Source organism: Marmota monax, unplaced genomic scaffold (genome assembly GCF_021218885.2).
Source record: "Marmota monax isolate L192 unplaced genomic scaffold, Marmota_monax_Labrador192_F-V1.1 WCK01_AAM20220418_F8-fsc00047, whole genome shotgun sequence".
Lineage (NCBI taxonomy): Eukaryota > Metazoa > Chordata > Mammalia > Rodentia > Sciuridae > Marmota > Marmota monax.
The window spans coordinates 725,328-737,733 of NW_026692072.1; the positions used below are offsets into that span (position 1 = coordinate 725,328).

At 43.2% G+C, this 12,406-nt stretch overlaps 1 protein-coding gene across 6 annotated transcripts in view; it reads left to right on the forward strand.

The window, feature by feature from the left end:
- Kiaa1549l (KIAA1549 like) overlaps positions 1-12,406 on the forward strand; it is a 269,091-nt gene that overhangs the window by 230,401 nt on the left and 26,284 nt on the right. For all 6 annotated transcript variants that reach the window (XM_058583160.1, XM_058583165.1, XM_058583163.1 and 3 more), the window contains one exon: positions 6,981-7,331. In XM_058583160.1, the coding sequence (XP_058439143.1) occupies positions 6,981-7,331 (351 nt within the window). The remainder of the gene's footprint in view (positions 1-6,980; positions 7,332-12,406) is intronic.

Consider the following 12,406-nt stretch of genomic DNA (forward strand, 5'->3'; position numbering starts at 1 on the left):
GTTTAGGTTGTCTATATCCTCCTGACTCAATCTGGGCAGATCATATGACTTAAGAAATTTATCTATGCCTTCACTATCTTCTAATTTATTGGGGTATAAGGATTCAAAATAATTTTTGATTATCTTCTGTATTTCTGAAGTGTCTGTTGTGATATTGCCTCTTTCATCCCGTATGTTAGTAATTTGAGTTCTCTCTCTTCTTCTCTTCGCTAGCATGGCTAAGGGTCTGTCGATTTTGTTTATTTTTTCAAAGAACCAACTTTTAGTTTTGTCAATTTTTTCAATTGTTTCTTTTGTTTCGATTTCATTAATTTCAGCTCTGATTTTAATTATTTCTTGCCTTCTACTTCTTTTGCTGTTGTTTTGCTCTTCTTTTTCTAGGATTTTGAGATGAAGTATGAGATCATTTATTTGTTGGTTTTTTCTTTTTTTAAGGAATGAACTCCAAGCAATGAATTTTCCTCTTAGAACTGCTTTCAATGTGTCCCACAGATTCCGATATGTTGTGTCTGTGTTTTCATTAATCTCTAAGAATTTTTTAATTTCTTCCTTGATGTCTTCTATAACCCATTGATCATTCAGTAACCTATTGTTCATTCTCCAAGTGATGTATTCTTTTTCCTTCCTTCTTTTATCGTTGATTTTCAGTTCCATTCCATTATGATCAGATAGGATGCATGGTATTATCTCTACTCCTTTATATTGTCTAAGAGTTTCCCTGTGACATAATATATGATCTATTTTTGAGAAGGATCCATGTGCTGCTGAGAAAAAAGTGTAACTGCTTGATGTTGGGTGGTATATTCTATATATGTCAATTAAGTCTAGGTTATTAATTGTGTTATTGAGTTCTATAGTTTCCTTATTCAACTTCTGTTTGGAAGATCTGTCCAGTGGTGATAGAGGTGTGTTGAAGTCTCCCATGATTATTGTATGGTGGTCTATTAGACTCTTGAACTTGAGAAGAGTTTGTTTGATGAACATAGCTGCACCATTGTTTGGGGCATATATATTTATGATTGTTATGTCTTGTTGGTGTATGGTTCCCTTGAGCAGTATGTAGTGTCCCTCTTTATCCCTTTTGATTAACTTTGGCTTGAAATCTATTTTATTTGATATGAGTATGGATACTCCTGCTTGTTTCCGAAGTCCATATGAGTGATATGATTTTTCCCAACCTTTCACCTTCAGCCTATGTATGTCTTTTCCTATCAAATGCATCTCCTGTAGGCAGCATATTGTTGGGTCTTGTTTTGTGATCCATTCTACTAGCCTGTGTCTCTTGATTGGTGAGTTTAAGCCATTAACATTTAGGGTTATTATTGAGATATGGGTTGTTCTTCCAGCCATATTTGTTTATTTATGTTACTAAACATGGTTTGTTTTCCTCTTTGATTATTTTCCCCCCTTTAGTGTCCTACCTCCCACTGTTGGTTTTCATTGTTATTTTCCATTTCCTCTTCCTGTAATGTTTTGCCAAGGATGTTTTGAAGAGATGGTTTTCTAGCTGCAAATTCTTTTAACTTTTGTTTATCGTGGAAGGTTTTAATTTCATCTTCCATCCTGAAGCTTAATTTCGCTGGAAACACAATTCTTGGTTGGAACCCATTTTCTTTCAGTGTTTGAAATATGTTATTCCAGGATCTTCTAGCTTTCAGAGTCTGTGTTGAAAGATCAGCTGTTATCCTGATTGGCTTACCCCTAAATGTGATCTGCTTCCTTTCTCTTGTAGCTTTTAAAATTCTCTCCTTATTCTGTATGTTGGGCATCTTCATTATAATGTGTCTAGGTGTGGGTCTCTTATGATTTTGCACATTCGGCGTCCTGTAGGCTTCTAGGATTTGGGGTTCTGTCTCATTCTTCAAGTCTGGGAAGTTTTCTCGTATTATTTCATTGAATAGATTGCTCATTCCTTTGGTTTGAAACTCTGTCCCTTCCTGTATCCCAATGACTCTTAAATTTGGTCTCTTGATGTTATCCCATATTTCTTGGATGTTCTACTCATGGTTTCTTAACAGTCTTGCTGAGCTGTCTATGTTCTTTTCAAGTTGAAATACTTTATCTTCATTGTCTGATGTTCTGTCTTCTAAGTGTTCTACTCTGCTGGTAGTATTCTCAATTGAGTTTTTAAGTTGGCTTATTGCTTCCTGCATTTCTAGGATTTCTGTTTGTTTGTTTTTTATAACCTCTATTTCCCTGTATAGTTGATCTTTTGCTTCTTGGATTTGTTTATGTAATTCATTGTTGAAGTGATCTTTCATTGTCTGATTTTGCTGTCTGATGTCTTCCTTGAGACTCCAGATCATCTGAAGCATGTATATCCTGAATTCTTTATCTGACATTCCATCTGCTGCAGCTATTACCTCTTCTAACGTTGAGTTGACCTGCAATGCTTGTGGTCCTTTCTTTCCTTGTCTCTTCATACTGTTCGCGTTCCTTTCTACTTGGTGAAACTGTTGTGCTATTGAATTTTCCCCCTATATATTTATATTGGTCTTGTATAGTTGCAAAGTCTCCCTCGCAGGCGCGGGCGGCGGCTCTGCCCCTCCTCCAATTGGGGCAATGTGCCTACCACGCCGGCAGGCCGCTGGGCCTGCTCTGCCGGTCGGTAGCAGGTCCGCCGACCTTGCAGGCGCGGGCGGCGGCTCTGTCCCTCTGTGGGCCGCTAGGCTTGTTCTGTCGGTGGTCGTAGTTCTGTCTACTTTGCAGGCGCAGGCAGCGGCACTGCCCCTCTGCAGGCCTCTGGGGCTGTACTGCCAGTGGGTCACAGGTCCGCCTACCTTGCAGGCGCGGGGGGGGGGGCGGCTCTACCCTTCCTCAGGCCACTGGGCCTGTTCTGTCTCTCAGTTGCAGGTCTGGCCTGTTCTGATGGTGGTCACAGTTCCGTCTACCTTGCAGGCGCGGGGGGGAGGGGGCGGCTCTGCCTCTCAGCAGACCGCTGCTCCTCTTCTGCCGGTGGGTCGCAGGCCCGCCTACCTTGCAGGAGTGATTGGAAGCTCTGCCCCTCCACGGGCCACTGGGCCTTTTCTGTCAGTGGTCACAGTTCCGCCTACCTGGCAGGCGCGGGGGGTGGGGGGCGGCTCTGCCCCTCAGCAGGCCGCTGGGCCTGTTCTGTGGGTGGTCACAGTTCCCTCTACCTTGCCGGCACAGGGGGAGGGGGCGGCTCTGCCTCTCAGCAGGCCGCTGCTCCTCTTCTGCCGGTGGGTCGCAGGCCCGCCTACCTTGCAGGAGTGATTGGAAGTTCTGTCCCGCCGCGGGCCACTGGGCCTTTTCTGTCGGTGGTCACAGTTCCACCTACCTGGCAGGCGCGGGGGGTGGGGGGCGGCTCTGCCCCTCAGCAGGCTGCTGGGCCTGCTCTGTGCGTGGTCACAGTTCCCTCTACCTTGCCGGTGCAGGGGGAGTGGGTGGCTCTGCCTCTCAGCAGGCCGCTGCTCCTCTTCTGCCGGTGGGTTGCAGGCCCACCTACCTTGCAGGAGTGATTGGAAGCTCTGTCCCGCCGCGGGCCACTGGGCCTTTTCTCCATATTTGATCTTTCAATGCCTCAATTTCCTCATCTGAAAGGTCGGAATGATCGTGCTTGTTAATATTACCTCATAGGTTATTATAAGGATAGAAAGAACCAAACTCTTAGAATAGCATCTAGTTATATAAGCTATTAAGAAAGGTCAACTGGTATTATTATTGTTGTATTTATCTCCTCCTTTAGGGAGCTCCCTGAGAGCTGTTTACTACCCCAACTCAGGACTTAACATAGAGCTGAAACCACCACTTGTCTATTAAGTAAAAGAGAAAACATATACCCCTCGTGTGTTGCAGGCAGGGAGGGTGAAGGGGGTTTCCCTTCACAAGTAGACATCAGGTTTTTGGTTTTTTTTTTTTTTTTTAAGAATGTCAATTGGAGTAGTGTAGCACCTTCCAGAGCAGACAGAGTCCACAAGGTGGCAAATATCAGATCATAGTTCAGCCTTCCCATGACACAGATGAGGAGTCTGAGGCTTAGGTCTGTTCAGGAAGTTGCTTAGGATCATGCAGCTCATTAGCATTCAAGAAATGTGCTAGAGAAGGTGAACTTTCTATTTTAACCTCAAACTCAAGCCCTGGGAAATTGGACAGAATTTTTAATTTCAGGTCAAGTTCACAGCTTTGTTGAATTCCAAGTTCTTCCTGCTAGGCTCCCAAGAAACTGGTGCATGGGCTCAGGGAGTATCTAGTTTGGCACAAGACAGATATTAAATGAATCTAAGTGTGATTAGAGGAAGCCAGGGTATAGTGAGAGCTAGTCTTGTTTCCGTCTGTAGATATTGAGAGGCTGAAATATCAACTGAGAACTGAAGGAGAATAGGAGTTCTTTAGAATGTGGCTTGAGAAAACCAAATGAGATCATACTTGGGTTGTGACTCTGGACCTTCCAGTTAACGCCCCCATCTGAATGCAGAATGAAAACCCTGTGGGGAGAAGAGAGGTTAATTTCTGTGGAGTGGGGTGGATGGCAGTGGAAACCTGGAGAATAGTCTCCTCAGGGGCCTCTTCCCACCCACCTTACTCATATAACCCCACCCTCTCTTCAGGCTTTGAAATTCAGTTCAGAATATTCTGTGCATTATGAAGAAACTTTCTTTACAAGTTACAGAATTCTTTATCCTAGAAGGTACCACCAGGCAAAAAAAGGTGGGAATGATCATGCTTGTTAATATTATCTCATAGGTTATTATAAGGATGGAAAGAATCAAACTCTTAGAATAGTGTCTAGTTATATGAGCTATTAAGAAAGGCCAACTGATATTATTATTGTATCTATCTCCTCCTTTAAGGAGGAGATAAAGGTTTGCTGGACTTCAGAGACCACACTTCTCAGACAGCGATCACAAGCCTTTCCCGGCAGATCCCCTAACAGCAGAAGTAACAGCAGAAGAGCCCAATGTGTCCCCTAGCCCATGGCCTGGGGACATGCACCCATCGTGACATGTTTTTGAATTCTTGTTATTACAAGGGTAATTTTATATTTGACTCCCTAATCCAATATAAAAGCAGTACTTTAGATTTCTTACAGTAGATGTTTGTTAATAAATCTAGAAAGTTGATAGAGAACCTTACTTGATCTTGAGCTATAGCCAAGTCCTAACTCTGGGTGATAAGATTATAGGAAATGTCGAATTTCTTTTATGTGTTTTCTGTATTTTCAGTATCTTCCCTAATGAGCATGTATTAATTGAATGCTACACTTTTAAAAATGAAATATTTCACAGTTTGACCTTAATGTGTAATATTTAAGGGCAGAAGAATAGTAATGATTTTCCTAATGGCATTTTCTTGATGTGCTCATTTTATACATCCAATTCTTTTACACATAGTAATTACAAAAGAATATCTGCATTTGAATGAGTAAAAGTAATAATGATGATGATAATGACAGTGACTACCATTATTCTGTCTTTACCCTGTGCTACTGTTATAAATCTTTACATGCACATTTATTTTATCTTTATAAAACCCTTAGAGGCAGTATTATCCTCATTTTATCAAATAAACTGAAACACCAGGATGGGATGTGGCTCTGTGGTAGTGCTTTTTTTTAGGGAGGGGGGGGTCGGGGGGGGGTCCCAGGGATTGAACTCAGGGGCACTCAACCCCTGAGCCACATCCCCAGTCCTATTTTTTGTATTTTATTTAGAGACAGGTCTCACTGAGACCCTACTTAGGGTCATGCAGCTCATTAGCATTCAAGAAATGTGTTAGAGAAGGTGAACTTTCTATCTTAACCTCAAACTCAAGCCCTGGGAAATTGGACAGAATTTTTAATTTCAGGTCAAGTTTAGCACCTCACTTTTTGCTGAGGCTGGCTTTGAACTAGTGATCCTCTTGTTTCAGCCTCCTGAGCCGCTGGATTACAGGTGCGCGCCACCACGTCCAGTTGTGGTAGTTCATTTGTCTGGCATGTGTGAGGCCCTGGGTTCAATCCTCCACCAAAAACCTAAAGCAACTTTCCTGGCTGGATCATTTTTAATGCCCAGTCTTCTAGCTTCTCAGTGCTCCTCGTAGATCTGACTTCTGCTATGGCGTGCACTGCAAAGCAGAGGATGGTGTTGCCTGACCACGCCCTTCTCTCTGGCTTTTTGCATTCTTGCATTCTGAGGTTTGTGCAGGGTCACTCTGGTGGAATGGACGCCCACAGGCATCCCAGCTAACAGAGGCAGGGAAATCACAGAACAAAGAGCAGACACTTACTAGACCAGCATCCATCAGTAGGCCAGCAGAAGTTGCCAGTCCACGGAGCATGCTCTGGGAACAGATGAAGTCCCAGCTCTCTGCCCACCTAGGCTCTGCAGCTGTTCCCTGAATGAAAGGACCCATGGGGAAAGGCAGGAGAACGTTCTAGATCACTGGATCTCAAACTTGAGCAGACATCAGAATCCCCTGGAGTGCTTATTAAAACCCAGATTGCGGAGCCCCACCTCAAGAGTTTCTAATTTATCACACACCCCATCTTGAGACCAGCAATCTCAAAGTAGCTTTTTGTTATTCTCCTATAACTAGCATCGGGCATCCAGAAATTCCCTAACCAATTGGCTAGACGCAGGACCATTTAAAGAGTTTGTCTAAAGTGCCATCCCTTGGGGTGCAGATGACAGGATGCTCCAGATTCTTATACCCAAAGGTATAAAAGATTTTAGACAATATGACTAATTTCATCAATGAAAGCCATTTCTAATGGTATGCTAATTAGCCAAGTCTGCGGCACTTGGGTCTCTGGTTGGAAGGCCCCCATGCACCTTGACAGCTGGAGGGTGGCCCTTCTCACATAATGCGTGCTGACAGCCCCTCTCATGTGAATTCCTGGGTAAGGCACCTAGGATATGAATTAAATTAGCTCTGATTCTAATATTGCCAATCCGAGTGAATATTTTAGAATAAATCTTAAAGGCCACCTTCATGGGAGAGAGCTTCACCGAGGAATTTATGAGCTTTGTTTGGTCCCACAGACTGAACCTGAAATCATAGAGGAAACCAACGTTGACAGAGTTCACGAGCCGCGGGGCTACGCCAGGTCGAGGCAGGTGAAAGGCCACTCGGAGACCTCCACGCTGAGCTCCCAGCCCTCCATCGACGAGGTCAGGCAACAGATGCACATGCTCCTGGAGGAGGCCTTCAGCCTGGCGTCCGCGGGCCACGCAGGCCAGAGCCGACACCAGGAGGCCTATGGCTCTGCCCAGCACCTGCCCTACTCAGAGGTGGTGACCAGTGCACCAGGGACCATGACGCGGCCCAGGGCCGGGGTGCAGTGGGTGCCCACCTACCGCCCAGAAATGTACCAGTACAGTCTGCCCCGGCCGGTAAGTCAGACGTCCCCCTGCCTGCCATCATCTGTGGGTTCCAAGGACTTCTAGTGATAAGCCACCTTGGGATTTAGAAACAAAGATTTTTCTCCATCCCCATCGTATTCTTCACCCATGGTCCAAAGCCAAGCCTTTTATTCCTGTTGAGAATCCCTTATGTCCAACCATAACACATTTAAGAATGGATCTTCTTTTCTACTGTCCCTCCTGGGAAGGCCAGGAGGGACAGTATGAGTGAAGACCTCATTCTTCACTCGCTGGTGTCTTCCTACACTTTCAACTGTGAAACCCAATTTAAATGTCAGAAGGCATCACAGAGCCGCATGTGAAGGGGTTGTGCAGGCTGGTGGCCCAGAGTCTGGGCTTCAGCCAGGTGGCTTGACTTTGAATCCCAGCTTTACCACCTGCTGGCCTCTGGACTTGGGCAAGTTACTTACCTTCTCTAGCAGTGGGAAAAAAAAACGAATATGAAACTTAACCTACTTCCTAGAGTTCTCATGAAAGTTAAATGAGTTGATATTTGTGAGGTACCAGAAGAACGCCCACTTCACAGTAACCCTGCAGAAGTATTATTCATAATTATTTCATTTAGTAGTAATTGCTCCCATGATTTAGCATAACGATCTGAATTAGTTTGAATTTCATTTATCTACCATACTATCTACCTGTATCTTTATAAGGACCTGTAGTTGGATAAACCATAGATCATGCTAAGACAATGCTTTGTGCATATATAGATTCCATGCCCCATCCTGGGAGTTGCTCCTAAATAGAGCTTGGTAAATTGTTATTGTGACGTGTGTGTGTGCCATTGCTTTACTGATATTGGGTACCGACCTCAGTGTTCCTTGGGTGTTAGTTACTCATTGTGTCCTAACAACAAGCCTCTGAGGCAGACACTAGTTTTATGCCTGTTTTACAGGCGAGGAATCTAAGGATACACAGTTTGTTCAAGGCACAGAGCCAGGAATGGGTGGAGCTGGGACCCAGGGCCCAGCAGTGTGGCACCAGAACTCATGTTCTTAACCGGCATGTTACATCACCTCTCCATCCACATTATTTATTCCATTTGTAGTAGTCTACTTAGGGCACCTGTGGGTTTGTGCCGACCTCAACGTCTGCACTACTCTGGCACTTAATAAATTGCTGTCCTCATAAGCCTGCACCCTAGGGTGAGTTTCCTTATTGCTCTCCTTTGCTCCATGTTCCCCCTTTAAGGCCACTGAGATGTCTCCTCTGGATGTGCTGCTTTTTGTCCTTCAGTCTCTCTTTGCTGGCATTTTGAGTCCTGTCTCCTACTTGGCACCCTTCTCTGTCACCTGACTATCTTCCCCCACCCCCTCCCCAGTGTGTTAACAGGAGAGCCTAAAGTTTGTTTCAAATTGGACCCCCTGGGGAGAGGTGGCAGTGGTTGGAGTCAAGATCAACACAAGGCTTTGTCCTTAGGTTGGCAGGTTGAGCATTTCTGTCTTGTCCCTTCACTCCAGGGGGATCACATCCCAGGAGTTTGATCTGTGCTGGTTAAGTTCTCAGCTGCTTCATTCTTAAGAATGTTAACTTACCAACCTGCAGCGAGTGGCAGGAAATGGGGTGGCCCAGGCCACTCGGGCTTGCTGGTCTACATGTTCATTCCTGAGGTGAACACCAGCTTGGGGAAAACAAGACATGATCAGAAGGAGAACTCGTTTTCCTTATAGTCATCTTCCTAGTTCATGATATGCAAATCCAGAGTACAAATAATAAAGGAAATAAGGTAAACACAGGCTTCTTTTTTACATTCATTCTCTGAGATATGGGTAGAATATAGAGAAATTTTCTTCATATAGTTAATATATATAATTGTATATAAATATGATTATAATATAATATACAAATATGATTTTTATTTTGATTGTGATAAAGTATATGTAACATAACATTATTTTAACAACTTTTAGTACAGTCAGTAGTGCTAAGAACATTCACATTGTTGGGCCACCAATCTCCAGAACTCAATTCATCTTGTAAATGGATACTCTGTATTCATTAAAAAATAACTCCCCTAACCTCCTTTCCCACAGCTCTGGCAACCACCATTCTACTTGTTACTATGAATGCAACTACTCTAAATATTTCCTATAAATAGAATCATTTAGTATCTGTCATTTTATGACTGGTATGATTCACTTAGCATAATGTCCTAAGGTGTGGTCCTTATAGCATACACCAGAATTTCCTCCTTTTCAAGCCTTAATAATGTTCTACTGTATGTATACACTACATTTTGTTTATCCATTCGTCTGCCAATGAGCACTTGGGTTGCTTTTGCTTCTACTTTTTGGCCATTGTGACTAGTGCTGCTATGAACCTAGTGCAGGTATCTTATGTCCTTGCTTCATGTTCTTTTGGGTACATACTCAGGAGTCGAATTTCTGGGTCATATGGAAACTGTTCTCAATTTTTTGAAGGACTGCCATATTGTTTTCCACGGTGGCTATACCATTTTACATTTCTACTAACAGTGCACAAGAATTCCAATTTCTGTACATCCTCACCAACAGTTGTTATTTGCTGGTCTTTTTAGAGTTGCCCTTCTAATGAGCTTGAGGTGGTGTCTCGCTATAGTTTTGATTTGCATTTCCCTAATGGCTAATGATGTTGAGCATCTCTGTTGGCCATTTATGCCTCTTCTTTATGTAATTTTTAGGATAAAATAGACCTTGGAGCAATGCCCAGATCTCAGGAACACAAGTTTAAGTCTGCCATCAGGGAATTTTAGTGGGTACATTCAAGAAGCACTGCATTCCAGCAACCCCGAGGCCACCACTGGCCACATTCCCATCGTTCTGAATCTATGCATCCTTTTTTCTCAGGAAGACTTAGAAAAATTCTCACTAGGCTTTACAAATCTGTCATCTCAAAATACTTTTCATGCCGCAGGCCGGCTGCAGCAAAATAACCGGGGGGTGACGAACAGTTTGTGTAGATTGATACAGCAGGAGTGGGAGCCGTTTATTGTAGGACAGGAGGGGTATATATACATTCCACACAGCTTATCTTAATTAACATAAACTAGATACATTAGTCAACCAATAAGGAATCTCCACACTTAATGGCTCGCTGGCATTACTTCACAAACCACTCCCTCTGGCAAAATGCCAGGCGCCATCCTGACTTGTTTACAGACTCTAACATTTTCATGACAGTCATATTCAGTTTCCAAGATTATGGTGTTCTACTAATTACACATTAAATTGGTACCTGCCTTTTTGCAGGGAGAGAGAATTTCCTCAGTGAGGTTTAGAAAACATTCTGATTTTTTTTATACCATGTTTATATGTACCTCTTAGGCGGCTGTCCTCTGAAAAAGCTTACCTATATCCATTCTGTGTTGATTATCACCAACTTCAATCTCATTGATTCATCCTTCCTGGTATCCTCAGCTCAAAGTAGGATGATGCTTACCAACTGACTGATCTTAGTGACTGCAGCTCAAAGCCTCAGACTCTTCTGAAGATGAAATGCTAATTCCTGTAAAATGCTTAGCATGGTTTTCTTGCCTCATGAGCACTCAATATTTTTCTTAGGTGCTACTATTCAGAGTGCCTGTATTGTGACCAGCACATCAAATTTTTCAACAAATGCTAGCCTTATTATCAAATTATTCCTTCCCTTTCATTGGGCCCACTATGTATATACGTTTCCCACATTTCCGATAACACAGCTCCTCCTCTTACTCTGTTCAGTTCTTTCATGCCCTTGGTGCCCCAACTCAGAGTCCCAGAGAAACTTTGCTTCTATATGAAGATACTTCTCAAGAATAACTGGGCTCCTCTGGATGGATGCCAAATTCTGGGAATCCAGAATGAGATCTGGGTGTCAGAGAGAAAAGCTTGGACAAGCAGGACAAGTGTTCCAACCAGTGACAAGTGAGAAAATGCCATACCTCATCACCATTACACCTCTACTTAATAAAACCACCCCAAAAATGTATAGAGGGACATATGAAAAATCAGGCGCTTCTACTTGCTACAATTGGGGATTAAAAGTTGTGCCACGAAGGGCAAAAACATTAGCATTATATATTTTCAAAATTAAGCTACCTCAAATGGAAAAGGGCTGAGACATAACACTGCAGAGAGATGAACCGTTAAACGCAAACAACATTGAAGGTCGTTAAGATTTCCTTCTTTGCCAACAACCCATGTAAGTCTCCGTGTCCATGAAAGGAGAAAATGCCTAACAATACACAGTAAAAGTGATTCTCGATCCAAGTTCTCAAGGAGCCTCCTTGTGCTATGATAATGTGGAAATCAATAGAAAAGGTAGCAATTTAGAATGACAACTATGATTACTTTTCAGCTTCCAAAAAGGAAGCGCTTTGAGCTCTGCCAGGGGATAATTGGAAGCTGGTGGTTTCGATGCACTGGGGCAGCCGGATGGCGTTTATATCATGGAAAGAGTTGCTGCTGGCAGCTTAGGATGTCTGTAATGCAGTTCAGGAGACTTTGATCATCTTTTACCCCTTAGTATCGGTAAAGAAATTGGACTCAATGACCAATCCAATCCTGCTAACAGCCAGGATGGCTCTGTGCGAAGTGGAATGAGAACATCCCACCATAACCTTCCTGGGATTCAAAAAAAAAGGGCATCAGAGGAAAACATCCTCCCAACTAGACTCTTTACAGGTGGAATTAACAGTAAAAATAACAACAACCACCACCACAGCAACAGTTGCCGTCCGCTGAGCTCCCACTGTTTAGTGTGAAGTGCTGGATGGACGTTACCTCTTCTAATCCAACAACCATCCTTTGAGGTCAATGTTATTATCCCCAAGTACCCAGTGAGGAAATTGAGGCTTAGAGAAGTCAAGAAATGTGCCCAAGTTCACATAGCTATCCCTTAATACCCAGGGGCTTTATTTCAGGATCCTCCAAGGATACCAAAATAATTGGACACTCAAGTCCATACTATAAAATAACATAGTCTTTGCATGTCTAACCTACACACATTGTTGTATAAACTTGAAATCATCTGTAGATAACTTAGAGTACTTAATACTTAATGTAAACGCTAATGTAAATGCTCTGTAA